Raw genomic sequence first — 27,192 nt, forward strand, 5'->3', positions numbered from 1 at the left:
CTATCCGAACGACTTGACCTCCATTTCGGTCGCCAACAGCAGGCAAAGCCGGGGATTTTGAGGCCTTCCCTCCAAAAGATTCCCGACCACACAGTAATGACAGCAGCGAACGAGCATTTCAGAAATTTTTCCAGATGTTCCTCTGTGCTTTCACGTCCATCTCCATCAAATCAGAATTGTCCACGGCCCCTATTTAACGGACACGATATCATTTTTCACCGGAGGGCTGCGCACGTGCGGCGCACTGCTCTCTCTCCTCTCCTCCCTCTATCGTGCCTTCTTTGTAATTGTATCAATATGTTGGGCCCAGGATAGATAATCAGAGATGCCGACAACCAGGAACTCGAACGTGCTCACCCTTTCCGATGCAGACCCTTCGATGAGGACTGGTGTGTATTCCCCCAACTTCCCCCTCCTGAAGTTCACAATCAAGCCGTGACAAGGTGAGGGTTAAGGTAATGTCCAGGCAAGGATAGCTTACTGACCATGTGCAGTAAACTCAAGGCAAGAAGAGCATAGTTTCCCTTTGCACAGCAGGGGACTGGAGCCATTTGGTGTATGGAGACAAATGAAGATGACACTTACTATTGGTCAGTTACTAATTCTGAAGTATTATTGACTAATGAGGAAATTCCATTGGGTATTAGTACCTGTATTATCATAACATGATTGGTGATTGATTAGGCAATTAAGGAATTTGAAGCAACACACACAAAATGCTGAAGGAACTCAGCAGGTCAGGCTACGCTCATGGAAACGAATAAACAGTCAACGTTTCCGGTCAAGACCCTTTCTCAGGACTGGAAAAGTAGGGGGTTGACACCAGAGTAAAAAGGAAGAGGGAGGGGAAGGAGGATAGCTAGAAGGTGATAGGTGAAGCCAGGTGGGTGGGAAAGGTAAAGGGCTGGAGAAGGAGGAATCTGATAGGAGAGGAGAGTTGACCATGGGAAAAAGGGAAGGAGGAGGGGACCCAGGGGAAGTTGATAGGCAAGTGAGAAGAGGTAAGAGGCCATAGTGGGGAATAGATGAGGTGAGGGGGAAAGAATTATTTTTTACTGGAAGAAATCAATATTGATGCCAGGTTGGAAGTTACCCAGATGGAATACAAGGTACTGCTCCTGCACCCTGAGGGTGGCCTCATCATGGACTAGAGGAGGCCATGGTCTGACATTTTGGAACGGGAACTGAAATTAAAATGGTTGGCCACTGCGAAGTCCTGCTTTTGGGAGCTGGAGTAGAGGTGCTCAACGAAGTAGACCGACAATTTACAAGTTACACCAATGTTGAGGAGGCTGCATTGGGAGCATGAGACACAACAGACCACAGTAGATTCACTGGAAGGACTGTCTGGAGCCCTGAATGGAGGCGTTATTGTCAAGATGTCCATCAGCAATTTGTCTCCAGAAGTGGAGACAGAGATCAAGGAAGTAAAGAGAGGTGTTGGTTGACAGTTTGTCTCTAGGAATTTGAACAAACACAAGATCACTATTTAGTGAATATCTGTATCCAACTAGTAAATTCTATATAAAAATGGTCATTTCTTGGTTTAAACTTCAAAAGGGGCTGCCACAGTAGCACAGCAGTGTGACGCTCTTACTGTTTGGGGCATCAGAGTTTGGGGTTTAATTCCGACGTCTTCTGTAAGCAAGTACGTATGTTCCTTCCCATATGCACGTGGGATTCGTCCAGGTGCACCAGTTTCCTCCCACATTCCAAAGGCGTACCGGTCAGCAGTTAATTGGTCATTGTAAATTGTCTGTGATTAGGCTAGTGTTGAATAGGTGGGTTGCTGGGTGGTGCAGCTCGTCTGGCCCGAAAGTCTCTGAATAGATAAACAGTTTGGTGAGAGGGGCCATGTTGGTCTCCTTGTGCACAAGTAAATAAAGTGTGATTGCGGGGACAGTGCAAGTTGTCAGAGACCAGTTATCAGCAAGGCCAATCTTCCATAACAAGAGCTTTTAATTCCCTCACCAATTTTCAGCAACACGCAGTAGAAAGCATCCTATCTGGATGCATCATGGCTTGGTATGGCAACTGCTCTGAACGCGACTGCAAAAAACTGCAGAGATGTGGATATACCTCAGTACATCATGGAAACCAGCCTCCCTTCTATGGACTCGGTCTAAACTTCTCACTGCCTCTGCAACCAGGGACCCATTCAATACTGACCATTCTCGTCTCCCCCCTCCCCCATCAAGCAGAAGACGGACCACTGCACACAAGGACAGCTTCTATCTGTATAAGACAGAGCCAGGGATCAGCAGTCAGGGTTCGATTCTCCTACTGTCTGCAAGGATTTTATATGTTCTTCCTGTGACCACATGAATTTCCTCCGGGTGCTCTCGTTTCCTCTCACATTCCGAAAGTTGTACAGGTTAGGGTTAGGGCATGCTACGCTGGAACTGGATGCACGGTGACTCTTGCGGCCTGCCCCAGAATAGTCTCGGACTGTATTGGTCTTTGACGTAAATGATGCATTTCCCTGTGTGTTTCTTTTTCTTCTTTTTCAATCTTTTTATTAATTTCAACATCATAAACATTACAAAAAATAAGTACAGAGCAATTGGGATTATATTGATAATTAGTTTGTACAAGTATAAAGTCAAATGGCACATACTTAATAAGCCTCCCAAAATCTCGCAAAAATATCAATAAAATATAGAAAAAATATACATGAAAATACAAACATATTCTAGAAAAAACATAAAAAGAAAATATCCCATTAGGAAAAAAAACTAATCTAACCAAACTAGAAGAAAACTAAAGAGAGAAAAAAAGAAAGGGCTGTTATGGTATCTCAGATAAAACCAATAGTGTTGCTACTTCTGCTCCTCTCCCCATATATTGAAGCAACAAAATAGAATTGGAAAGGGTCAAATTACATCATGTGAAAATATCGAATAAATGGTCTCCAAATCTCATCAAATTTAATAGATGGGTCATAAATGGCACTTCTATTTTTTTCTAAATTTAAACAAGACATAGTTTGAGAAAACCAATGAAATGTAGGAGGATTAATCTCTTTCCAATTCAATAGTATAGATCTTCTAGCCATTAGAGTAACAAAAGCAATCATCCGACAAGCTAAGGGGGTCAGATGACGTTGTTCTATCATTGGTAAACCAAAGATGGCAGTAGTAGTAGTAGTAGTCATACTTTATTGATCCCGAGGGAAATTGATTTTCATTACAGTTGCACCATAAGTAATTAAATAGTAATATGTAAATTATGCCAGGAAATAAGTCCAGGACCAGCCTATTGACTCAGGGTGTCTGACCCTCCAAGGGAGGACTTGTAAAGTTTGATGGCCACAGGCAGGAATGACTTCCTATGACGCACTGTGTTGCATCTTGGTGGATGAGGTTGTAGATCGATATTCAAAACAGTTGAAATAATATCAACGATGTCATCCCAATATTTCTTCAACAAAGGGCATGACCAAAACATATGAGTTAATGAGGCTTTCTCAGAATGACATCTGTCACATACAGGGTTTATATGAGAGTAATAACGAGCTAGTTTATCCTTAGACATATGAGCCCTGTGTACAACTTTAAACTGTATCAACGCATGTTTAGCATATATAGAGGAAGAATTAACTAGTTGGAAAATTTTTTGCCATTTCTCAGTAGGTAAAGTGAGCTTAAGTTCCCTTTCCCAATCGTTCTTAATTGTATTCGAAACATCTGGATTTATTTTCACTATATTATAAATAATTGCTATTGAACCTTCCTGAAAGGGATTTAAATCTAAAATTTTTTCCATTATATCAGTAGAATATGAAATTGGAAAGGTAGTAAGAACAGTATTTAAAAAGTTTCTGATCTGTAAATATCTGAAAAAGTGGGATCTGGGTAAATTATACTTATTAGATAATTGTTCAAAAGACATAAAACAATTATCCAAAAATAAATTAGAAAATTGTATTATACCTTTTGTTTCCCAGACTAGTGTGTTTCAATGTACATGTGACAAATAAAACTAATATTTAATTTTTTTTTCCCTTCTAAAAATCAGTCTCTTTTTAAACCTATTTTTGAACAGTCCATGAACTCATGAACACTATCTTGGTATTCATTTTTACCTCATGCTTTTGTAATTATATAGCAAGCTTATGCCTTTACACTGTACTGCTGCCACAAAACAAAATATTTAACATCTTAAGACAGTGATAATAAACTTGATTCTGATTGGTTCCTTTTCCCTGTCAATATTTTGTCCTTGCATGTTCACACACAGCAGTACTGCCCAATTACATGTGACAAATAATGAAATACTGCAAGAAATGGAATTCAAAACCAGGTTTAATATCAATGACATTTATCTGAAATCTGTTGTTTTGCAGCCACAGTGCAATATGTAAAAAAATTGCTATAAGTTACAATAAAAAAGAGTAGATACTGCGTAATTGGGGAAACCACTTATTTGGGACAACCCTTAAAGAACAAAAAACTAATTGAGAAAATAGCCAGGATTCCCTTTGTTTATTTGGGACATTATGCCACTTAATTGGGACAGGAGGCTGTTGCTGAACAGTTTCTAACTAGCGTCAAAGCACTGATTTTGTTCATTTAGTCAATCAAAAAGACACGGTAGCGTACAGTGGATGAATTCCTCCATTAATAATTATTAACTAATACAGTTTTATAGTACTGTAGAACTATTAGCAGTATTCTAATTTGTTCAGTATTTCATTTAAATATATAATTTGTTACTCAGTCAAACGATAGTTTGTCTTTTTTTAAAATACTTTTTCAACTATTTCCATGAAACTTTGGCTAATTGGGGCAGCTGCTTAAATTGGCCAAAATGTACTGGTCCCAATGTGCCCGGTTAACTGGAATCCGCACTATATGTGCATTTTATGTACTGCACTGTACTGCTGCCTCAGAGCAACAAGTTTCACAACATATGTCTGTGATCATAAACCTGACTCTGAGTTCCATTAATTACTTTCAACAATCACATGTCAGAAAGAATTCGTACGTTTCCAAGAATTGTACCTTGTTCAATAGTGTTGAAGTTTTCCTGGCTGGTCTGAAACAGGACTGCAGCACCATCTGCTGGAGTGGATGAATCTATGCATGCAGAACATGGAAGCACAGAGCTACTGATGGTGTTGCGCCCCACAGACGGAGGCAGTATGCACCGGCTGATCTCTATCACAGAAAGCAAGAAAAGTGTGCAGGAGAGGAGTGAATGGGTAAGGAGGAAGAAATTAGGAAGAAAAGGAAAAGATTCATTAATTTTATGTTACAGCACTGTACACACCTATAAAATAAATCTGATTATGATTCAAATAGGAGTGTAATCATTCAACTCGAGCATCAGTTCTCGGATAGGGGTTATCTATTGGCTGTAGAAATCAATCTAGGATCCACTTATTCTGAGAGGCTTCCAAAACTCACAATTCGGTATCCTTTGCCATTTACTGATCATCACATCAGTTAATTAGCGATACTATTGCAGTTCGGAACTTCAACATAGATGGTCCAAACCAGGCCGTGGGAGGAGGGGGGTTGGCATGGGGCTAGTAACTCCATCCCATTAAAACTCTGAGTTAGAGAAACACTGAAGACCTCAACCCTGGGAGAGGAGGGATCTTCGATCAGCTACACCCTGAGAGGCTGGCCCAGGTAAGCTGCTGTCAGTGGCCTATGACCCAGTAGGGGTGACAAGCTTAAGACAAAGAGTTACAGCTTGGGGCGTCAGAGTTTAGAGTTGAATTCCAGCATCCTCTGAAAGAAAGTTTGTACATTCTTCCCAATTGTGTGTGGGTTTCCTCTGGGTACTCTGGTTTCTTCCCGCAGTCCAAAGATGTACTGGTTAGTAGGTTAATTAGTCATTGTAAATTGTTGTGTGATTAGGCTCGGGGTAAATCAGTGGGCCACTAGGTGTGGCTCGGTGGGCTAGAAGGGCGCATCTGTAATTAAATAATCCAGGATATTCCGGTGGGTTCCCTTAATGGAGAATGCCAGTGCATGACTTTGTTTAACATGGGGAGGCTGATGCATGGGCAGCCACCATACAGTCCTTGACAGATTGGGGGTGGAATGCAAGACAACTGGTGATCCCTCACTGCTGTAGCCATCCTCCACCTTAACATTAGGAAGGATGTGGAAGCTTTAGAGAGGGTGCAGAGGAGATTTACAGGAATGCTGCCTGGATTAGAGAGCGTGTTTTATGAGGAAAGATTGAGTGAACTGGGGCTTTTCTCTTTGGCGCAAAGGAGGATGAGAGGTGACTTGATAGAGGTGTACAAGATGAAAATATCAAAAAGATTAAAGATTAGCTTTATTTGTCACATGTACTTTGAGATATACAATGAAGTGTGTCGTTTGGGTCAAATCAAATCAGCAAGGATTGTGCTGGGGGCAGCCCACAAGTGTTGCCATGCTTCTGGCACTAATATAGCATTCCTACAACTCATTAACCAAATACGTCCGTCTTTGCAATGTGGGAGGAAACCAGACTCAGGGAGAATGTACAGTCTGCTTAAAGACAGCAGTGGCAATCAAACCCCGATCTACAGCTGGTGTTGTAAAGCATTGTGCTAACCACACAACTAAGAGGCGTAGATGGAGTGGACAGCCAGAGACTATTCCCAGGACGGAATAGGCTAATATGAGGGGCATAATTTTAAGGTGTTTGGAGGAAAGCACGTGGGGATGTCAGAGGTAGGTTTTAACACAGAGTGGTGAGTGCATGGAACACCTTGTCAGGGTGGTGATAGAGGCATGTAACATTATGGACTTGTAAGAAATTTTTTAATAGGCACATAGATGATAGAAACATGGAGGTCTATGAAGGAGAGAAGGTTACATTGTTCTAAAGTTCAGCATTTCATGGACCGAAGGGCCTGTACTGTACCGTTCCGTTCCATGCTTGTTTAGAGATACACTGTGGAACAGGCCTTTCTAGCCCACTGAGCAAACCACTTCAACATTAGCCTAATCACGGGACAATTTCCATTGACCAATTATCCTGCTAACGCATATATCTTTAGACTGGGGGACCCAAGCGCTTCACAGGAAGGACACACAAACTTTGCTATGGAGGATGCTGGAAATTCAACTCTGCACTCAGATGCCCAGAACTGTAAAAGCATTGCGCAAACTGCTACGTTAGCATGGTGCACCACACCTTTTCAAATATCTCAAACAGTACCTCATCTGGGAAGCTGTGCATATGTCTTGTCAAGTTCAAGTTTAATGTCAACAATACGCAAGTATAAAGCCAAATGAGACAATGTCTCTCCAGTCCAAGGTACTCAACACTGGACATTCAACTCACACACATAACACAAAATAGTATCAGGTAAGATAAATTAACAAATAATAAGGTGCATTTACGACACAAGTTATAAAGAGTGAGCAGTGTAACGCTACTGACGCTTCATACGCGATGAGACCTGGGTGGTGGCAGGGAATGCGGTAGCCTCACGGCCTGGGAGAGAAAGCTGCTTCCCATCCTAACAGTACCCCTTGTCTGATGGTCGGGGGTCAAAGAGCGTGTTGGACGGGTGGGAGGGATCAATGACAATGCAAAGGCCCTGCGTATGCAGCACTCCTGATAAATATCTCTGATGGGTAGAAGAGAGGCCCTGATGATCCCCTTGGCAGACCTCACAATCCTCTGTTTATCAATGTCACCGCCAGGACTGATGCACGTTCAATGAAAAGTAAACTTACTGATTCGGTCTGGTGTCAGTGCAGAAGCCACAAAATCTGCAATACGGACACGCAAGCCTGTGTCACTGTCCTGGGGCCCGCTGTGGTGACAGAACTGGCGGTGCAGGTGTCTGACGAACTGCAGGAGTACGACAGCAGCAGCACCCTGGCATGGAAGGAAAGAGAGTAAGTGAGGCTGTTTCCAAAGGGCAGCAGCAACAGAATGGAATGCATCTGGAAATGTTGTAGCTGTGTACTGTGTACTCACACCACCAGGTTCAGGAACAGTTGCTAATCCTCAACCATCAGGTCCATGAACCAGAGGGGTAACTTCACTCAACCCAACTCTCAACTATGGACTCTTTTCAAGGACTCATCAGCTCAGGTTCTCAATATTTCTTGAAGCCCTCCACTGGTCAGGGTCAACCACTGATGTTGCGTGCCAGCTGTCTATGTGATATGCAAGCCAGCGCAGTACGATATGCAGAATAAGCTGTTGCCCATGCAGCAGCTGATGAATCCAAAGGAATGGCAGAGACCGATATAGTTTGGTACCAGAAGCTTTGCAGGAGTTTCTGGTCAGCGTTGAGCTCAATGTAGGAACGCCTTAGGTATTCCAACTCCAGATTTTTCCCTCGGGGATTACTCACAAAGCCTTCTCCATGAGTAAGTATAACTGCATGGCAGTGGAGGTTTGAAATCAGTTTTCCTTTTCCTAGAGCTGCCAACCACAACTGACAAGTCCCATCTGCCCTAGTGACTGATTTTAAGACACCAGTAACCTGTACTTGGAAACTTAGAAAAACTACAGCACAATACAGGCCCTTCAGCCCACAATGCTGTGCCAAACATGTACTTACTTTAGAAATTACCTAGGGTTACCCATAGCCCTCTATTTTTCTGAGCTCCATGTACCTGTCCAGGAGCCTCTTAAAAGACCCTATTGTATCCGCCTCCACCACTATCGCTGGCAGCCCATTCCACGCACTCACCACTCTCTGCGTAAAAAACTTACCCGACACCTCCAAGTACCTTAAAATTGTGCCCTCTTGTGTTAGCCATTTCAGCCTGGGAAAAAGCCTCTGACTATCCACATGATCAATGCCTCTTATACACCTTTATCAGGTCACCTCTCATCCTCCGTTGCTCCAAGGAGAAACGGCCAAGTTCACTCAACCTATTCTCATAAGGCATGCTCCCCAATCCAGGCAATATCCTTGTAAATCTCCTATGCACCCTTTCTATAGTTTCCACATCCTTCCTGTAGTGAGTTGACCAGAACAGAGCACAGTACTCCAAGTGGGGTCTGACCAGGGTCCTATATAGCTGTAACATTACCTCTCGGCTCTTAAACTCAATCCCATAGTTGATGAAGGCCAATGCACCATATGCCTTCTTAACCACAGAGTCAACCTGCGCAGCAACTTTGAGTGTCCTGTGGACTCGGACCCCAAGATCTTTCTGATGCTCCACACTGCCAAGAGTCTTACCATTAATACTATATTCTGCCATCATATTTGACCTACCAAAATGAACCACCTCACACTTATCTGGGTTGAACTCCATCTGCCACTTCTCAGCCCAGTTTTGCATCCTATCAATACCCCGTTGTAACCTCTGACAGTCCTCCACACTATCCACAACACTCCCAACCTTTGTGTCATCAGCAAATTTACTAACCCATCCCTCCACTTCCTCATCCAGGTCATTTATAAAAACCACGAAGAGAAGGGGTCCCAGAACAGATCCCTGAGGCATATCACTGGTCACCAACCTCCATGCAGAATATGATCCATCTAAAACCACTCTTTGCCTTCTGTGGGCAAGCCAATTCTGGATCCACAAAACAAGGTCCCCTTGGATCCCATGCCTCCTTACTTTCTCAAAAAGCCTGGCATGGGGTACTTTATCAAATGCCTTGCTGAAATACATATACATCTACTGTTCTACCTTCAACAACGTGTTTATTCACACCCCCAAAGAATTCAATCAGGCTGATAAGGCACGACCTGTCTTTCACAAAGCCATGCTGACTATTCCTAACCATATTATGCCTCCAAATGTTGATAAATCTTGCCTCTCAGGATCTTTTCCATTAACCTACCAACCACTGAAGTAAGATGCACTGGTCTATAATTTCCTGGGCTATCTCTACTCCCTTTCTTGAATAAGGGAACAACATCTGCAACCCACTAATCCTCCGGAATCCCTCCAAACACCATCCCATCAGTACTCCCGGGGTCAGATTCAGAGTGAAGCTCCCTCCACACCATCCCATCACACACTCCCGGGGTCAGATACAGGGTGAAACTCCCTCCAAACACCATTGCATCAGTACTCGCAGCTACAGACAAAGAGTGAAGCTCCTTCCACACCATCCAATCAGTACTCGCAGGGACAGATACAGCATGAAGCTCCCTCCACGCCATCCCATCAGTACTCACGGGGTCAGACACAGAGTGAAGCTCCCTCCACACCATCCCATCAGTACTCCTGGGGACAGACACAGAGTGAAACTCCCTCCACACTGTCCCATCACACACTCCCGGGGTCAGACACAGGGTGAAACTCCCTCCAAACACCATCGCATCAGTACTCGCAGCTACAGACAAAGAGTGAAGCTCCTTCCACACCATCCAATCAGTACTCGCAGGGACAGATACAGCGTGAAGCTCCCTCCACGCCATCCCATCAGTACTCACGGGGTCAGACACAGAGTGAAGCTCCCTCCATACCATCCCATCAGTACTCCTGGGGACAGACACAGAGTGAAACTCCCTCCACACTGTCCCATCACACACTCCCGGGGTCAGACACAGAGTGAAACTCCCTCCAAACACCATCGCATCAGATGATCCCTCCGCGACTCACTTATCCGCACGTCCATCTCCACGGATCTCCCACCCGGCACTTAACCCTGTAAGCGTAAGTGCTACACCTGTCCCTACACCTCCTCTCTTGCCACCATTCAGGGCCCCAAACAGTCCTTCCAGGTGAGGCAACACTTCACTTGTGAGTCTGTTGGGGTCATCTATTGCATCTGGTGCTCCCGGTGCGGCCTCCTCTACATCAGGGAAACCTGACGTAGATTGGGGGACCGTTTCGTCAAGCACCTCCACTCCATCCGCCACAACAGACAGGATCTCCCGGTAGCCACCCACTTCAACTCTGCTTCCCATTCCCATTCAGATATGTCCATACATGGCCTCCTCTACTGCCATGATGAGGCTAAACTCACGTTGGAGGAGCAACACCTCATATGCCGTCTAGGTAGTCTCCAGCCCCTTGGTATGAACATAGAATTCTCCACCTTCCGGTAATTCCCTCCCCCTCCCTTCCTCTATCCCTATTTCACATCACCTCCCTCATATTTCCGGCTCCTTCTACTACTTCGCATTGTTCTCCTGCCAATCACCTCCCTGCTTCCCCTCCCCTACCCCCTTATCTTTAAAATTACTGTTTTTTTCAACTACCAGCATTCTTCAAACCCTCCCCAAAGTTCTTCCTTCAGTCCTGACGAAGGGTTTCGACCCGAAACATCAACTAATCTTTTCAACTGATGCTGACTGACCTGCTGAGTTCCTCCAGCGCATTGTGAGTGTTCCTTTGACAACAGCATCTGCAGATTATTTTGTGTTTCAAATCAGTACTCACTGGGTCAGATACAGAGTGAAACTCCCTCCAAACACCACCCCATCAGTACTCCCGGGGTCAGATTCAGAGTGAAGCTCCCTCCACACCATCCCATCACACACTCCCAGGGTTAGACACAGGGTGAAACTTCCTCCAAACACCATCTCATCAGTACTCGCAGCTACAGATACCAAGTGAAGCTCCCTCTGCACTGTCCTATCACACACTCCTAGGGTCAGACACAGATAAAAGCTCTCTCCACATCATCCCATCACACACTCCCAGTGAAACTCCCTCTACATTGTCATGTTACTTATCCCTATTGTGCACAAATATGCCGCTGTGTGTCAGTCATGCTGCTCTGCAGGGGCTGCCTGGCTCCTACTGGAACCTGAAAAAGCTTGGAAGTCGGCTGCATATGTTCAAGAGCACTCTCTGCCGGCAAAGGGAATGAACTGAGGGATAGCACAGCCCTTCTTTAGCTCATCAGGTGTGAGTGCACCCAGGTACGCGAGTGATTCTGGTTGGGCTCACCTCACGTGCTGCTTGTTTGCGCAAATTTCATCCCATGTCTGCACTTTAACCTTATTTTATACAATTCTTTCTAATTGTTGAATGCCATTTTTTGTTGTGAGTCATGCCCTGACTGACACACCACGGCAAATTCCTAACATATAGGAAAGTATTTGAAGGTGACTTGTTTAAGGGGAACCTCTTCACTCAAAGGGCGGTGAGAGTGGAATGAGCTGCCAGCAGAAGTGGTGGAAATGGGTTTGATTTCAACATTTAAGGGATCTTTGGATAAATACATGGATGCTGTGTATGGGTGCTGATTGATGGGACTAGGCAGAACAACAGTTTGGCATGGACCAGAGCTATGCTGAACTGTTTTTGGACTAAAGCCTGTTTCTGTGTTGTAGATGGACTAGGTATCAATGCGACCAGGCTGATTAACAGTTCAGCATGGACTACATGGGCCAAAGGGCCTGTTTCTGTGTTGTGGTGTTCTTTGACTTTATGTAAATGCGTATGGCAAATAAAGTTGACCCTTAGTGCTATTCTTACCCAGCCAACCGCATCCAATCCTGAAAACCGCGGTAATGACTTGGAATAAAATCGAGCCCTCTGTTCCTCTTCGTCTCTCCTCCTCTCTCTTTCTTCTCCATTCTGAGGATCTGTAGCACTGGGGAATTCACAGACAAATAAGCAGACGTTTGGTACTTTGGACTACATGATACAATTCACAGAACATACTGTACCACACTGTTTGCGACTCAGTCCACCTGCCTTCAGTCAACACTTTGTACGTTTTTCTCTCATTTTCTGTTAACAATCTATTTTTGAACTTAGAACAGTATGAACACAATGTTGAGCTGACATTTTAACCTACTCTAACCTTTCCCTCCCACATAGCCTTCCATTTTTCTATCATCCATGTGCCTAACAGTCTCTTAAACGTCCCTAATGTATCTGCCTCGACCACCACCCCTGGCAGTGTGTTCCACACGCCCACCACTCTTTGTGTAAAAAAAAAACCCACCTCTAACATCCCCCTATAATTTCCCCAATCACCTCAGAATGCCCCTCGTATTAGCCATTTCTACCTTTGGACAGATTTGACTGTCCACTTGATCCATGCCTCTTATCATCCTCCTGTACTCCAAAGAGAAAAGCCCTAGCTTGCTCAATCCATCCTTATTAGACACTCTCTTTAATCCGGGGAGCATCCCATTAAATTTTCTCTGGACCCTCTCTAAAGCTTCCTACAACGAAGTGATCAGAACTGAGCACAACATTCCAAGTGTGGTCTAACCATGGTTTTACAGAGCTCCAACATTACCTCATGGCTCTTGAACGCAATCCGACTAGTGAAGGCCAACATATCATATGCCTTCTTAACCACCCTATCAACTTGTGTGGCAATTTTAATGGACCTCCAAGACGACCACAACCTTGTCATGGTTGGGAGGCTTGCACACCTCAATGACCCAGAGAGCTCTGTTGGCTGGAGTCAGGGCTTTATGCAGGGTCACCCATGCCAAGCAGGTCAAAGGGTAGAGAGTAGATTAAGAGTGACCCACCAGTCCTCCAGATTCGGAACTTCATCTCAGGGCTAACAACTGTGACCGGTCAAACAAAAATGCTATGGAAACAGCAACGAAGAGTCCTTCTATGCTTGAATGCTCTAAACACCCGTGACACAATGGCCAGTAAGTATGGGCCAGGACCCCAAGATACCGCTGTTCCTCCTCACCCCACTGCTAAAAAACCTGACTTAGAGAATCCTACACGAAGACAAAATGATCTCCACTCCACTGAGTTCACAATGACATCAAGCAGCTGACTAGACTAGTGTAGCGGTTACTGCGAAGCTATTACAATTCAGGGCATCAGATTTCGGAGTTCAATTGTGGCGTCCTCTGTAAGAAAGTTTGCATGTCCTTCCTGTGAGCGTGTGGGGTTCTTCTCGGTCTTCTGGTTTCCTCCCACAGTCCAAAGATGTAGGAGTTAGCAGTAGGTTAATTGGTCATGGAAAATTGTCCTGCGATTAGGCTAGCGTTAAATAGGTGGGTTGCTAGTGAGCAGTTCATTGGGCTGGAAGGGCCTGTCTGCGTGTATCTTTAAATAAATAAAAAGTAAATGGATTGGGGGGGGAGGGGTAGTAATTTGCAGTGGGCAATTAATCTACCAATCCACATGATATTGGAGATGTGGGAGGAAAGCAGAGCACCCAGGGGTCACACAGACAGCTCTGGTGTTGTGAGGTTGTGCTTTACTCACTGCACACGGTGTCACTTCATTTACAACTGATATCATACCAACTTCATATTGCGATCATACCTGCACTAGGCGTACTGCTGGGGTCGACCATGGATGTTGCATCCCAGCTGTCTACGTGATACGTAAACTAGGACCGTATGATATGGAGAGCAAGCTGCTGCCCATGCAGTAGGCTCCCCCACTCCACACAGCTGATGAATCCAAAGGGACGACAGAGAATGACATAGTTTGACATCAGCATCACAGGCATTGCCAGTCAATGTTAAACTCTATGTAGGACTGTCTTTGGGAATCCAGCTTTGGATTTTCCTCGGGGTTTACTCCTGAAGCCTCATCCTTGAGTGGGTATAGTCGCAAGGCAGTGGAAGCTTGAGATCAGAGTTTTACTTCTCCTAGATGAGCTGCCAAGCACGGTTGATGAGCCCCATCTTCCCAAAGCAACTGGTTTTAAGGTGCCAGTAACTTGCTTTTACCTCTTCTCCTGTCAGTAGAAATGTTTCTGTCAGGCTTAGTAGCTAAGCCACACAGGAAGGCCAGGAGCTGGACTTAGTTGTCAGAGGCTATTTGAGGCATAGGTCATTAGGAGCATTTAACTGGTTACCATGCCTGGCTATGAAAACTTTAAGGAACCACTTCACTGCTGAATTGGCTAGAAATTATCATGTGCAGTGAGCCCTAGTTTTGGATTACTCCACAAGTGGTAATACTCAGCCTACATCAATATTTCTCATTCAAAGCTGACTGGAGCATCTACTTCCTCCCGAAATTCCTAAAAAAATTGGCATGCCCTCTTTCACCCTCATCAATTTTTACTGATGCACTATAGAGAGCACCTGCTACCTGGATGCATCACAGCTTGGTTTGGCAACTGCTCTGTCCGTGACTCCAAGGAACAACAGAGAGTTGTGGACACAGCTCAGCATGACAGAAACCAGCCTCCCCTCTGTGGACTCTGTCTACACTTCTCACTGTCTCAGTAAAGCAGCCAGCTTAATTAAGTACCTCACCCACCCCAGACCTTCTCTCCTCTCCCCTCTCCCGTCGGGCAGAAGATACAAAAGCCCAAAAGCAAGTACCGCCAGGCTCAAGGACAATTTCTACCCCGCTGTTATCAGAATGTGAATGGTCCCTAATACGGTAAGATGGAATCCTTTACTTAAGATTAAGCAAGATTGGGAACGAGAGCTTAACATGACCTTGATAACTGAGGATTAGTTGCGAATTTTGAAGTTGGTTAACTCTTCTTCGATTTGTGCCAGTCACTCTTTAATTCAATTTAAAATTGTACATCGTTACTATTTGACAAAGGAGAGACTAAAATATTTCCTAATGTTGATAGTCAGTGTGATAGATGTAAAACTGAGACAGCTACATTGATACATATGCTTTGGTCGTGTTCTGTATTGAAACAGTTTTTGAAATCTATTTTCTCTACAATTTCTATAAAGCTTTAAAAATTAATTTACAACTTAATAAATTGACACAACACATATCAAAGTTGCTGGTGAACGCAGCAGGCCAGGCAGCATCTCTAGGAAGAGGTACAGTCGACGTTTCGCGCCGAGACCCTTCGTCAGGACTAACTGAAAGAAGAGCTAGTAAGAGATCTGAAAGTGGGAGGGGGAGGGGGAGATCCAAAATGATAGAAGAAGACAGGAGGGGGAGGGATGGAGCCAAGAGCTGGACAGGTGATTGGCAAAAGGGATATGAGAGGATCATGGGACAGGAGGCCCAGGGAAAAAGAAAAGTGTGGGGGGGGGGGAACCCAGAGGATGGGCAAGCGGTATAGTGAGAGGGACAGAGAGAGAAAAAGGAGAGTGAGAGAGAAAGAATGTGTGTATATAAATAAATAACAGATGGGGTATGAGGGGGAGGTGCGGCATTAGCGGAAGTCAATGTTAACGCCATCAGGTTGGAGGCTACCCAGACGGAATATAAGGTGTTGTTCCTCCAACCTGAGTGTGGCTTCATCTTTACACTAGAGGAGGCCGTGGATAAACATAGCAGAATGGGAATGGGGCGTGGAATTAAACTGACAGTTTTGTTCAGTATAATCCCTCAATATATTCATGGTATTTCTATATCAGACCAACATGTAACTGCATTTGTCACATTATTGGCCAGAAGGGCTATTTTATTGAAATAGAAGAATGCCTCTGCTCCCACTTTGATAACCAACAGGACAGGCAACCATTGTCCACCTGCACGTCAGGGACACAGGGTGGGCAGTAACCACTTGCCTGCCTGCATCGGTGGCTTTACTGGATGGTACTGCGTGGCAAACAAAACATAGAAACATAGAAAACCTACAGCACAATACAGGCACTTTGGCCCTGTGCCGAACCTGTACTTACTTCAGAAGTTACCTAGGGTTACCCATAGCCCTCTATTTTTCTAAGCTTCATGTACCTATCCAAGAGTCTCTCAAAAGACCCCATCGTACCTGCCTCCATCACCGTCGCCGACAGCCCATTCCATGCACTCACCACTCTCTGCGTAAAAAAAGTTCACCCAACAGCCCCTCCGTACCTACTTCTAAGCACTTTAAAACTATGCCCCTCGTTAGCCATTTCAGCCCTGGGGAAAAATCCTCTGACTATCCACATGATCAATGCCTCTCATCATCTTATACACCTCTATCAGGTCACCTCTCATCCTCTGTCGCTCCAAGGAGAAAAGGCCAAGTTCACTCAATTTATTCTTTATTCTTGGAAGGCATGCTCCCCAATCCAGGCAACATCCTTGTAAATCTCCTGTGCACTCTTTCTACAGTTTCCACATCCTTCCTGTAGTGAGGTGACCAGAACTGAGCACAGTACTCCAAGTGGGGTCTGACCAGGGTCCTATATAGCTGCAACATTACCTCCCGGCTCCTAAACTCAATCCCATAGTTGATGAAGGTCAATACACCATATGCTGCCTTAACCACGCAGTCAACCTGCGCAGCAGCTTTGAGTGTCCTATGGACTCGGACCCCAAGATCCTTCTGATCCTCCACACTGCCAAGGGTCTTACCACTAATACTATATTCTGTCATCATATTTGACCTACCAAAATGAACCACCTCACACTTATCCGGGTTGAACTCCATCTGTCACTTCTAGATAGATAGATATACTTTATTGATCCTGAGGGAAATTGGGTTTCGTTACAGCCGCACCAACCAAGAATAGAGCATAAATATAGCAATACAAAAACCACAAACAATTAAACAACAAAATGCAAACTATGCCAGATGGAAATAAGTCCAGGACCAGCCTATTGGCTCAGGGTGTCTGACCCTCCATGGGAGGAGCTGCAAAGTTCGATGGCCACAGGCAGGAACAACCTCCCGTGACGCCCAGTGTTGTATCTTGGTGGAATATGGCTGGGATCCAACAGCACAGTTCTCAGTACAGTTTTGCATCCTACCAATATCCCGCTGTAACCTCTGACAGCCCTCCACACTATCCGCAGCACCCCCAAACTTTGTGTCATCAGCAAATTCATTAACCCATCCCTCCACTTCCTCATCCAGGTCATTTATAAAAACCACAAAGAGAAGGGGTCCCAGAACAGATCCCTGAGGCACATCACTGGTCACCAACCTCCATGCAGAATATGACCCGTCTACAACCACTCTTTGCCTTCTGTGGGCAAACCAGTCCTGGATCCACAAAGCAAGGTCCCCTTGGATCCCATGCCTCCTTACTTTCTCAGTAAGCCTTGCATGGGGTACCTTATCAAATGCCTTGCTGAAATCCATATACACATTACACCTATTGCTCTACCGTCCTTGTCATGTGATTGATCAGCAACCAACCTGCTTTTCAAGGGAAGGTGGGAGGGACCCAGAGCCAGTGGGTTCAACCGGTCATCTTCGGCACAGTGAGAGGGAGGCAGGCGCAGCGAGGGTGAGGGTCCGGTGACAGGCCAGCGATGAAACACTGAGAAGAAAAGAGAACCAGTGAGTGAAGCCGCCAGAGCTCTGAAACCGAGAAATACCTGGCAGATCCCCAGGCAAACAATCAAATCCCAAATCTCAAATAATGATGAGTTGGAGTACAGGAAGACAACAGATAGGCCAGCCACATGTTGTCAAGACAACAACCTTTTCCTCAATATGAGACCGCAGGTGCTGGTAACCTGGGATAACACACAAAATGCAGGAGGAACTCAGCAGGTCAGGCAGCATCTATGGAGAGGATTAAACAGTTGCCATTTCAGATGATACCCTTCATTAGGCAGATCGGAACAGTTCAGTGGAGAAAGGATAGGGGACATACAGCAGATGGAACTAGGTGGTAGGAAGAGGAAGTGTAGGAAAGAGGGACATCTGAAAGGACCTGGGTGAATCAGGAGCAGAGAAAAAGGGACAAAGTGTGCGTGGAATACCTGAAAACAGGTCGCTGTCAGTGAGTGAGCAGATGTCACAGAACTACAGAAACAAAATACTGGAGGAACTTAGCAAGCCAGGCAGCATTGATGGAAAAGAGTAAACAGTTGTTGTTTCAGGCCGAAACCCTTTGGCAAGGCAGGAAAAAGAAAAGCTGAAGAGTTGATTTAAAAGATGGGGGGTGGGGGAAGAGAACCGCAAGGTGATAGGTGAAACCTGAAGGGGGAGGATGAAGTAAAGAGCTGGGAAGTTAATTGGTGAAAGAGACAGAAGACCCTGGAAGAAAGAAAAAGGGGGGGGGGCAGTACCAGAGAGAGACTATGGGCAGGCAAGGAGAGGGAAGGGTGAGAGAGGGAAAAGGGGATGGGAAATGGCGAAGGGGCGGGGTGGGGAGTTATTACCAGAAGTTTGAGAAATTGATGTTCATGCTATCAGGCTGGAGGCTACCCAAACAGAATACAAGGTGTTGTTCCTCCAACCTAAGTGTGACCTCATCACGACACTGGAGGCAGAAGGTTCTGTCCTTAGCAAGGGCCTCACTTTTGTCCCACTCCGTCCACACCTCAGTGAGTTCCGTGCCCGCCATGACGCTGAACTTTACTTCCCTCGCCTACGTCTCCGAGCCTACTTCTTTGGCAAGGATTCCCCTCTCCCTACTGATGACCCCTTCTCCTGTCTTGGACCCTCCTCCTCCTCCTGGACACCCCACCCGGGCCTTCTACCTATACTCAATCTTTTTATCTCCAACTGTCACCGAGACATCAACCGTCTCAACTTCACCACTCCTCTCTCCTGTTCCAACCTCACTCCCTCTGAACGCACTGCCCTCCACTCTCTCTGCACTAATCCCATCCTCACCATCAAACCTGCTGACAAAGGTGGTGTTGTAGTAGTCTGGCAGATGGACCTCTACCTCACTGAGGCCAAACGGCAGCTCTCTGACACCTCCTCTTACTTACCCCTGGAACAGGATCCCACCAAAACATCAAACCATTGTCTTCCGCACCATCATCGCCCTTATCAACTCTGGAGACCTTCCATCCTCAGCCGCTAAACTCATAATTCCCACACCCCGTACCGCTCGGTTTTACCTCCTCTCAAAGATAGACAAGCCTGACTATCCCGGTAGACCCATGGTTTCTGCCTGCTCCTGTCCCACCGAACTTGTATCTGCCTACCTAGACTCCATTTTATCACCCATAATTCAGTCCCACCCCACCTACATCCGGGATACATCCCATGCCCTCCACCTCTTCAGTAACTTCCAGTTCCCCGGTCCCAACCGCTTCATTTTTACTGTGGATGTCCAATCCTTATACACCTCCAGTCCCCATCAAGTAGGGCTCAAAGCCCTCCGCTACTTCCTGGATAATAGACCTCACCAGTTCCCCACCACTACTATCCACCTCCGGTTGGTGGAACTGGTTCTCACACTCAATAATTTCTCTTTTGGCTCTTCCCACTTTCTTCAGACCAAGGGTGTAGCTATGGGAACTCACATGGGACCCAGCTACGCCTGCCTCTTCGTTGGTTATGTGGAACAGTCTGTGCTCCAAACCTATTCTGGTACTGCTCCCCAACTTTTCCTTCGCTACACTGACGACTACATTGGTGCTGCTTCCTGCACCCATGCTGAGCTCGTCAATTTCATCGGCTTTACTTCAAACTTCCACCCAGCCCTCAAATTCACTTGGTCTATCTCGGACACTTCTCTCCCCTTTCTCGATGTCTCGGTCTCCATCCCTGGAGACAGACTGTCCACTGACATCTTCTACAAGCCCACTGACTCTCATTACCTCTTCCCACCCCGCCACATGCAAAAATGCCATTCCCAATACCTCTGCCTCCACTGCATCTGCTCCTAGGATGAGGGTTTCCATTCCAGGACATCTCAAATGTCCTCTTTCTTTAAGGATCGTGGTTTCCCTTCTGCTGTCATCAATGATGTCCTCACCCACATCTCCTCCATTTCCTGCACTTCAGCCCTCACCCCATCCTCCTGCCACCACAACAGGGACAGAGTTCCCCTTGTCCTCACCTACACCCCCACCAGCCTCTGAATCCAGCACATTATCCTCCGCAACTTCCGCCACCTTCAACAGGACCCCACCACTAAGCACATCTTTCCCTCTCCACCCCTCTCTGCTTTCCGCAGGGATCGGTCCCTCTGCGACTCCCTTATCCGCACATCCATCCCCATGGATCTCCCACCTGGCACTTATCCCTGTAAGCGTAAGTGCTACACCTGTCCCTACACCTCCTCTCTTGCCACCATTCAGGGCCCCAAACAGTACTTCCAGGTGAGGCAACACTTCACTTGTGAGTCTGTTGGGGTCATCTATTGCATCCGGTGCTCCCGGTGCGGCCTCCTCTACATCAGTGAAACCCGACGCAGATTGGGGGACCGCTCCATCCGCCAAAACAGACAAGATCTCTTGGTAGCCACCCATTTCAACTCTGCTTCCCATCCCCATTCAGATATGTCCATACATGGCCTCCTCTACTGCCATGATGAGGCTAAGCTCAGGTTGGAGGAGCAACACGTCACATACCGTCTAGGTAGTCTCCAGCCCCTTGGTATGAACACAGAATTCTCCAACTTCTGGTAATTCCCTCTCCCTCCCTTCCCCTATCTCTATTTCACTCTGCCCCCTCCCCCAGCTGCCTACTACCTCCCTCATGGTTCCGCCTCCTTCTACTACCCATTGTTTTCCTGCCTATGACATCCCTGCCTCACCTCCCCCACCCTTTTGTCTTTCAAATTACTGGTTTTTCAACTGAACCTATGAGCCTTCTTCCAACCCTCCCCCACCTTCTTTCTTCAGTCCTGACGAAGGGTTCCGGCCCGAAAAGTCGACTCATCGTTTCCACTGATGCTGCCCGACCTGCTGAGTTTCTCCAGCGTATTGTGAGTGTTGCTTTGATCCCAGCATCTGCAGATTATTTTGTGTTTACGACTGTATTCTTTTCCATGGATGCTGCCTGACCTGCTGAGCTCCTCCAGCATTTTGTGTGTGTTGCTCAGATTTCCAGCATCTGCAGATTTTCTCTTGTTTGAGATGATACAGAACTGTTTGTATCACCATTTGGTATTGAGGGGCCAATGTACAGGATCGGAAAATGCTCCAATGCTCCTTCAGTGGCACAACCCTCACCAGCATTGGGGACATTGTCAGATAGGGTGAAAGCACGTTGCCTTTTTCTCAGGGAGGGTGTGCTAAAAACAAGAGAGTTTAATTGGTGATTGGGCTCGGGCTGAATTGGTGGGATACTGTGTGGTTCAGCTTGTTGGGCCTCTGATTCTCTGCTAAAGCAAATAAGTCAGTGATAATAAACCCAATTCTGAAACCTGACACAAGCTGTTGGAAAGAACAGGAGGCTGAACACGGTTTCTCACAAAGAAACTAATGAAGTATGGAACCAGCTCAAGAGACTGATTGATGAAACACTCACTGGATTGCCAAGGGGGCACTAATGTCAGAGCAGGAAAAGTGGATAGGGGAAGGACTGGAAGGACAAGGGCAGGGTGGTGGGACTAGCTGGGTGGGTACTGCAGCCAGCATGGGATGATTGGGCCAATGTTTTCACTGTAGGCACACTCTCCCAGCTCAAAGGGCCTGCACCCTTGTAGCAAGGTTTCTGGAACACGCAGGAAGAGATCAGACTCAGTATCCTGTATCCACACTCGACTGTCCTGTGGCTATGTCTACTCTTGTTTTTAATCGATGATCTATAGAAAGCAGCCTGCCCCAATACATCCCGTTGGCCCGCGACTGCAAGAGTTGTGGACACAGCTCAGCACATCACAGAAACCAGCCTCTCCTCCCTGGACTCTGTTTACACTTCTCACTGTCTCAGTAAAGCAGCCAATGTAATCAAAACCCTCACCTATCCTGGACATTCTCTCTTCTCCCCTCTCCCATCAGACAGAAGGTACAAAAGCCTGAAAGCACGTTCCACCAGGCTCAAGGTCAGCTTCTACCCATCTGTTATCAGACCATTGAATGGTTCTCTAGTAACATAGAACAACACAGGCCCTTCGGCCCACAAAGCTGTGCCAAACGCGTCCTTTACCTTAGAAATTACCTAGTGTTACCCATAGCGCTCTATTTTTCTGAGCTCCATATACCTGTCCAGGAGTCAATAGACAATAAACAATAGGTGCAGGAGTAGGCCATTCAGCCCTTTGGCCAGCACCACCATTCACTGTGATCATGGCTGATCATCCACAATCAGTATCCAGTTCCTGCCTTCTCCCCATATCCCTTGACTCCGCTATCATTAACAGCTCCATCTAACTCTTTCTTGAAAGCATCCAGAGAATTGGCCTCCACTGCCTTCTGAGGCAGAGCATTCCACATATCCACAACTCTCTGTGTGAAAAAGTTTTTCCTCAAAAGTCTCTTGAAAGATCCTATTGTATCCACCTCCACCACCGTCGCCGGCAGCCTATTCCACACACTCACCACTTTGCGTAAAAAAAAGTACCCCGACAGCCCTCTCTCCCCCACCATATTATCCACTCCCCATGTCTCCCCACCCCCTCTCCCCCCACCACTGTCCCCTCCCCGTGTCTCCCCACCCCCTCTCTCCCCACCAGTGTCTCCTCCGTGTCTCCCCACCCCCTCTCCCCCCACCACTGTCCCCTCCCCGTGTCTCCCCACCCCCTCTCTCCCCACCAGTGTCTCCTCCCTGTGTCTCACCACCCCCGCTCCTCCCCCACCAGTGTCCCCACCTCCTCTCTCCTCCACCAGTGTCCCCTCCCCTGGTGACTCCCCAGCCCCTCTCCCCCCACCATATTGTCCCCTCCCATCTCCCTGTCCCCTCTCCCCACCAGTGTCCTCTCCCCTGTGACTCCTGCATCCCCTCCCTCCCCGTGACTCCCCCGCCCCCTCCCCCACCATATTGTCCCCTCCCCGTGTCTCCCTTCCCACACCAGTGTCCCCACACTGTGACTCTCCATCCCTTCCCTCCCCCAGTGTCCCCTCCCCATGACCCCCACCCCCTCTATCCCCCACCATATTGTCCCCACCCCTGTCTCCCCACCCCCTCTCCCCCCACCACTGTCCCCTCCCCGTGTCTCACCACCCCCTCTCCTCCCCCACCAGTGTCCCCTCCCCGCCCACACTGTGACTTCCCACCCCTTCCCTCCCCCAGTGTCCCCTCCCCATGACCCCCACCCCCTCTCTCCCCCACCATATTGTCCCCGCCCCCTCTCCCCCACCAGTCCCCTCCCTCGTGTCTCCCCACCCCCTCTCCCCCCACCACTGTCCCCTCCCCATGACCCCCACCCCCTCTCTCCCCCACCAGTGTCCCCTCCCCGTGACTCCCCCCGCCCCCGTGTCTCCCCACATCCCATTCCCCGGTCTCACCTCTGCCCAGGGCCGCCTTCACCCGCCACATTATTCCCACCGCCGCCAACAGTTCGACGCCACCCTGCGTCACCCTCGCGCCACCGGCGACAACGTGTCGGCGTAGCTCGCGCACCGACGTGGGGAACGTCACCGTCCCGCAATACATCTCGGCGTGCTGCCCTCTGCAGGCTGTGCAGTGTAATTAGTTATAGCGTTTCAAAACGCTCAAATTCTCCGATATAAACTGAATAATACTCTTCAATCAGATGGTGGTTCTCCTGGATTTAATAGAAAAACAAAATACAGCCTCTTGAACAACATGCTTCTTTCAATTTTATATCGATTACAACTCAGCAAAACATGCTGGACTGTCTCTGGACAACCACAGTCACATAATCCAGTAGGATGTTTTCCTATTAATCTTTAAATAATAGTTTAGCCCACAATGCCCCAACCTAAGTCTTGTTAATTTCACCATATCTCTACAATTTAAAAAGTAACAGTCTGAGATCTTTTTAACTAGTGGGTGACTAGAAAAGAAATGCCTTCTTTTTTATTCATTTTTCCAATCCTCCTGGCACTTCTCTATACCTTTTTTAATACTACTTCTCAATTCTGCTCTGCCTAGGGGAACTCTAATTTCTACTTGCCTGCTCTGTAAGGAAGACTTTGCAATGCCATCCACAATTTCATTTCCCTCCACCCCAGCATGCCCAGGTATCCATGAAAATCTAACTGCACAACCCATCTTCCCTACTCTAAACAACACTAAGAGAATCTCAATAACTATGTCAGGATGAGCTTTTGATTTACTCCCTTTTATAGACTCTAAGGCACAGATCATCCGAACAGATGATAACTCTACGTGGTCGAGAGTCTTCTATCCACCATAAGATCCAGAGGATTGCTAATAATTGTGTTGCAAAGACAGAAACACCATCTGAAACCCGGTGACCAATCTTAACTCCAAGTTGAGACACATACATCCCAAATCCTGCCCTACTGCTCTCTGGGTCCACTGAGCCATCAGTAAAAATCTTCAGATAAGATCCCCATTTATTATTTAAATATTCATTTGTGATCAACGCTGTTGAAATTGCTCTGCTTCCTTGAAGCTGAAAAAGGAGGAGTAGGTCTACTTCTGGTTCTGGCAAAAGCCGAAAAGGGATGGGTGGCAAGCAAATTTGGTCAGCTATGTCTTCCTCAGTCAGTTTCAATTTCACAGCCCAGCTATTAACCAAATCTAAAAATGGATATCTTTTAATTTTACTTTGGTGCTCCGACTTCCTGCAAAAGACATTTTGATGGACAGCTGTGATTGAAGCCATTTAGTTTTGCCCAATACTGCAGGCCCAACTGAACTTGTCTTAAATGTAGAGGCACTTCTCCCATCTCCACACATAACGCCGGGACTGATGTTGTTCTGAAAGCTCCACAACAGAGTCTAAGTGCTTTGGACTGTACAGTGTCTGGTTTTCCAAGCACTGCCGTAGCAGCGGAACCATAAGCAATACAACCATAATCTATAACTGATCTAATCATAGCTAGATATATCAGGTACATAGTTTCCCGCCCTGCTCCCCAGTCACATCCAGCAATACCTCTCATAACATTTAAAACTTTCTCACACTTCTCAATTGTTTTATCTATATGAATTGTGGAAGAAAAATAGTAAGACATTGTGACGAACGTTAAGGGGTTAATGACCTTCTTCTAGCATGTGAATTCAAAGTCTGTAATCACTTATCTACGACTAATGTACACTGTGTGACTGAACTGTGCTTTGTAGACGGGATGGGAAAATAACTATGTCTGTGCTTCCTTGTTCTAAGAATCATCACACGCCTGCGCTTGGGAAAGCCTGAGATACTGTCCTGAGAACCAACACTTAAGAAAATGTATAACCGCCCAAGGACATAGAGTGCAACTTCGCTATTCTAACGAGTTGTAGATGAAGTTCCCTCCCTTTTCAGATTGAAGTGCTTCTTGTCACGTACGCCTGGGGTATAAATAAGAGTGTAATCCGTTGTTGAGCGGTGCTGTGGAATTCCGCTTTAGGAGTCTGGGCTGTCCATGATATCATGTAATAAAACCCTTTAGTCTGAAACAACTCTCTGAGTCGGCCTGATCTGCTGCTCCTGAGATTTTTTCCCCCCAACATGAACCCTCCAAGTAAGTCTTCCATCAAACCAGACACCTAAAAACTTGAATACCTTGACTTTTTCTAATGGAGAATCATATAGACACAATTCACAATCAGCAATCTTTCTTCTAAAGCCAAAAATCATATATTTGGACTTAGAAGCAGAAGTCCTGAAACCCCTTTTATTAGCCCAGTTTTCAACTGATCTTAAAGCCTTTTGTATCTGCTTTAATATATACTTGACGTTTCTTCCTCTTTTCCAGATTGCACCATCGTCTGCAAACAACGATTTGCCAAATCCTGTCCCTACCTGATCAAAGATATCGTTTATCATGACATTAAAATGGTCTGAACTAATGACACTTCCTTGAGGACACTTCCATTACCTATTTTAACTGACTTGGAGCTTGTTCAGCCTATTCTTACTTGAATTGTCCTTTCCTTAAGAAAATCTTTGATCCAATTAAACATTCTACCTCTACAGGCATCCGTTAGTCTTGCGAGACCATGGATCTGCGCCTGGAAAGTCTTCACTCTCCAGGGCGCAGGCCTGGGCAAGGTTGTATGGAAGACCAGCAGTTGCCCATGCTGCAAGTCTCCCCTCTCCACGACACCAATGTTGTCCAAGGGAAGGACATTAGGACCCATACAGCTTGGCACCAGTGTCGTCGCAGTGGTTAAGTGCCTTGCTCAAGGACACAACACGTTCCCTCGGCTGGGGCTCGAACTCACGACCTTCAGGTAGCTGGTCCAGTGCCTTAACCACTTGGCCACGTTCTCACACATTCTACCTCTAATTCCCTCATCATAGAGTTTAATTAATAAACCATCCTTCCATAGTGAGGCATATGCTCTTTCAATATCTAGAAATACACTTACCATTACTTCTCTATTTTGAAACACTTTTTTAATATCATGATCTAAAAGAGCAACAGATTCCATTGTTGATCTTCCAGTTCTAAAACCATTTTGATAGGCAGCAAAATATCCCTTATTTTCTAAAAAATAAACAAGTCTGTTGGTGACCAGTCGTTCCACAATTTTACAAAGCACTGACGTTAAAGCTATAGGCTGATACGCACTAGGACTAGATGCGTCTTTACCTGGCTTTAAAACTGGAACTACCGCCACATGCTTCCATTCTACTGGTAACTTTCCTTCTTTCCACACTGAATTAAACAAAGCTAGCAACTACGCTTTCTCTGGACCATATTCACCTGATGTCACACCTGTGAC

General features: G+C 46.3%; 1 protein-coding gene across 1 annotated transcript in view; it reads right to left on the bottom strand.

The window, feature by feature from the left end:
• dele1 (DAP3 binding cell death enhancer 1) overlaps positions 1–23,917 on the bottom strand; it is a 61,687-nt gene extending 37,770 nt beyond the window's left edge. Inside the window, exons 1-5 of the mRNA XM_072264119.1 lie at positions 23,832–23,917; positions 17,887–18,010; positions 12,369–12,486; positions 7,692–7,836; positions 5,004–5,159 (exon numbers count right to left, since the gene is read on the bottom strand). Coding sequence (XP_072120220.1) covers positions 5,004–5,159; positions 7,692–7,836; positions 12,369–12,486; positions 17,887–18,010; positions 23,832–23,862 — 574 coding nt within the window. The 5' untranslated portion in view covers positions 23,863–23,917. The remainder of the gene's footprint in view (positions 1–5,003; positions 5,160–7,691; positions 7,837–12,368; positions 12,487–17,886; positions 18,011–23,831) is intronic.
• Positions 23,918–27,192: the final 3,275 nt, after the last annotated feature.

The sequence above is a fragment of the Mobula birostris genome, chromosome 7, assembly GCF_030028105.1.
Source record: "Mobula birostris isolate sMobBir1 chromosome 7, sMobBir1.hap1, whole genome shotgun sequence".
Taxonomy (NCBI): domain Eukaryota; kingdom Metazoa; phylum Chordata; class Chondrichthyes; order Myliobatiformes; family Myliobatidae; genus Mobula; species Mobula birostris.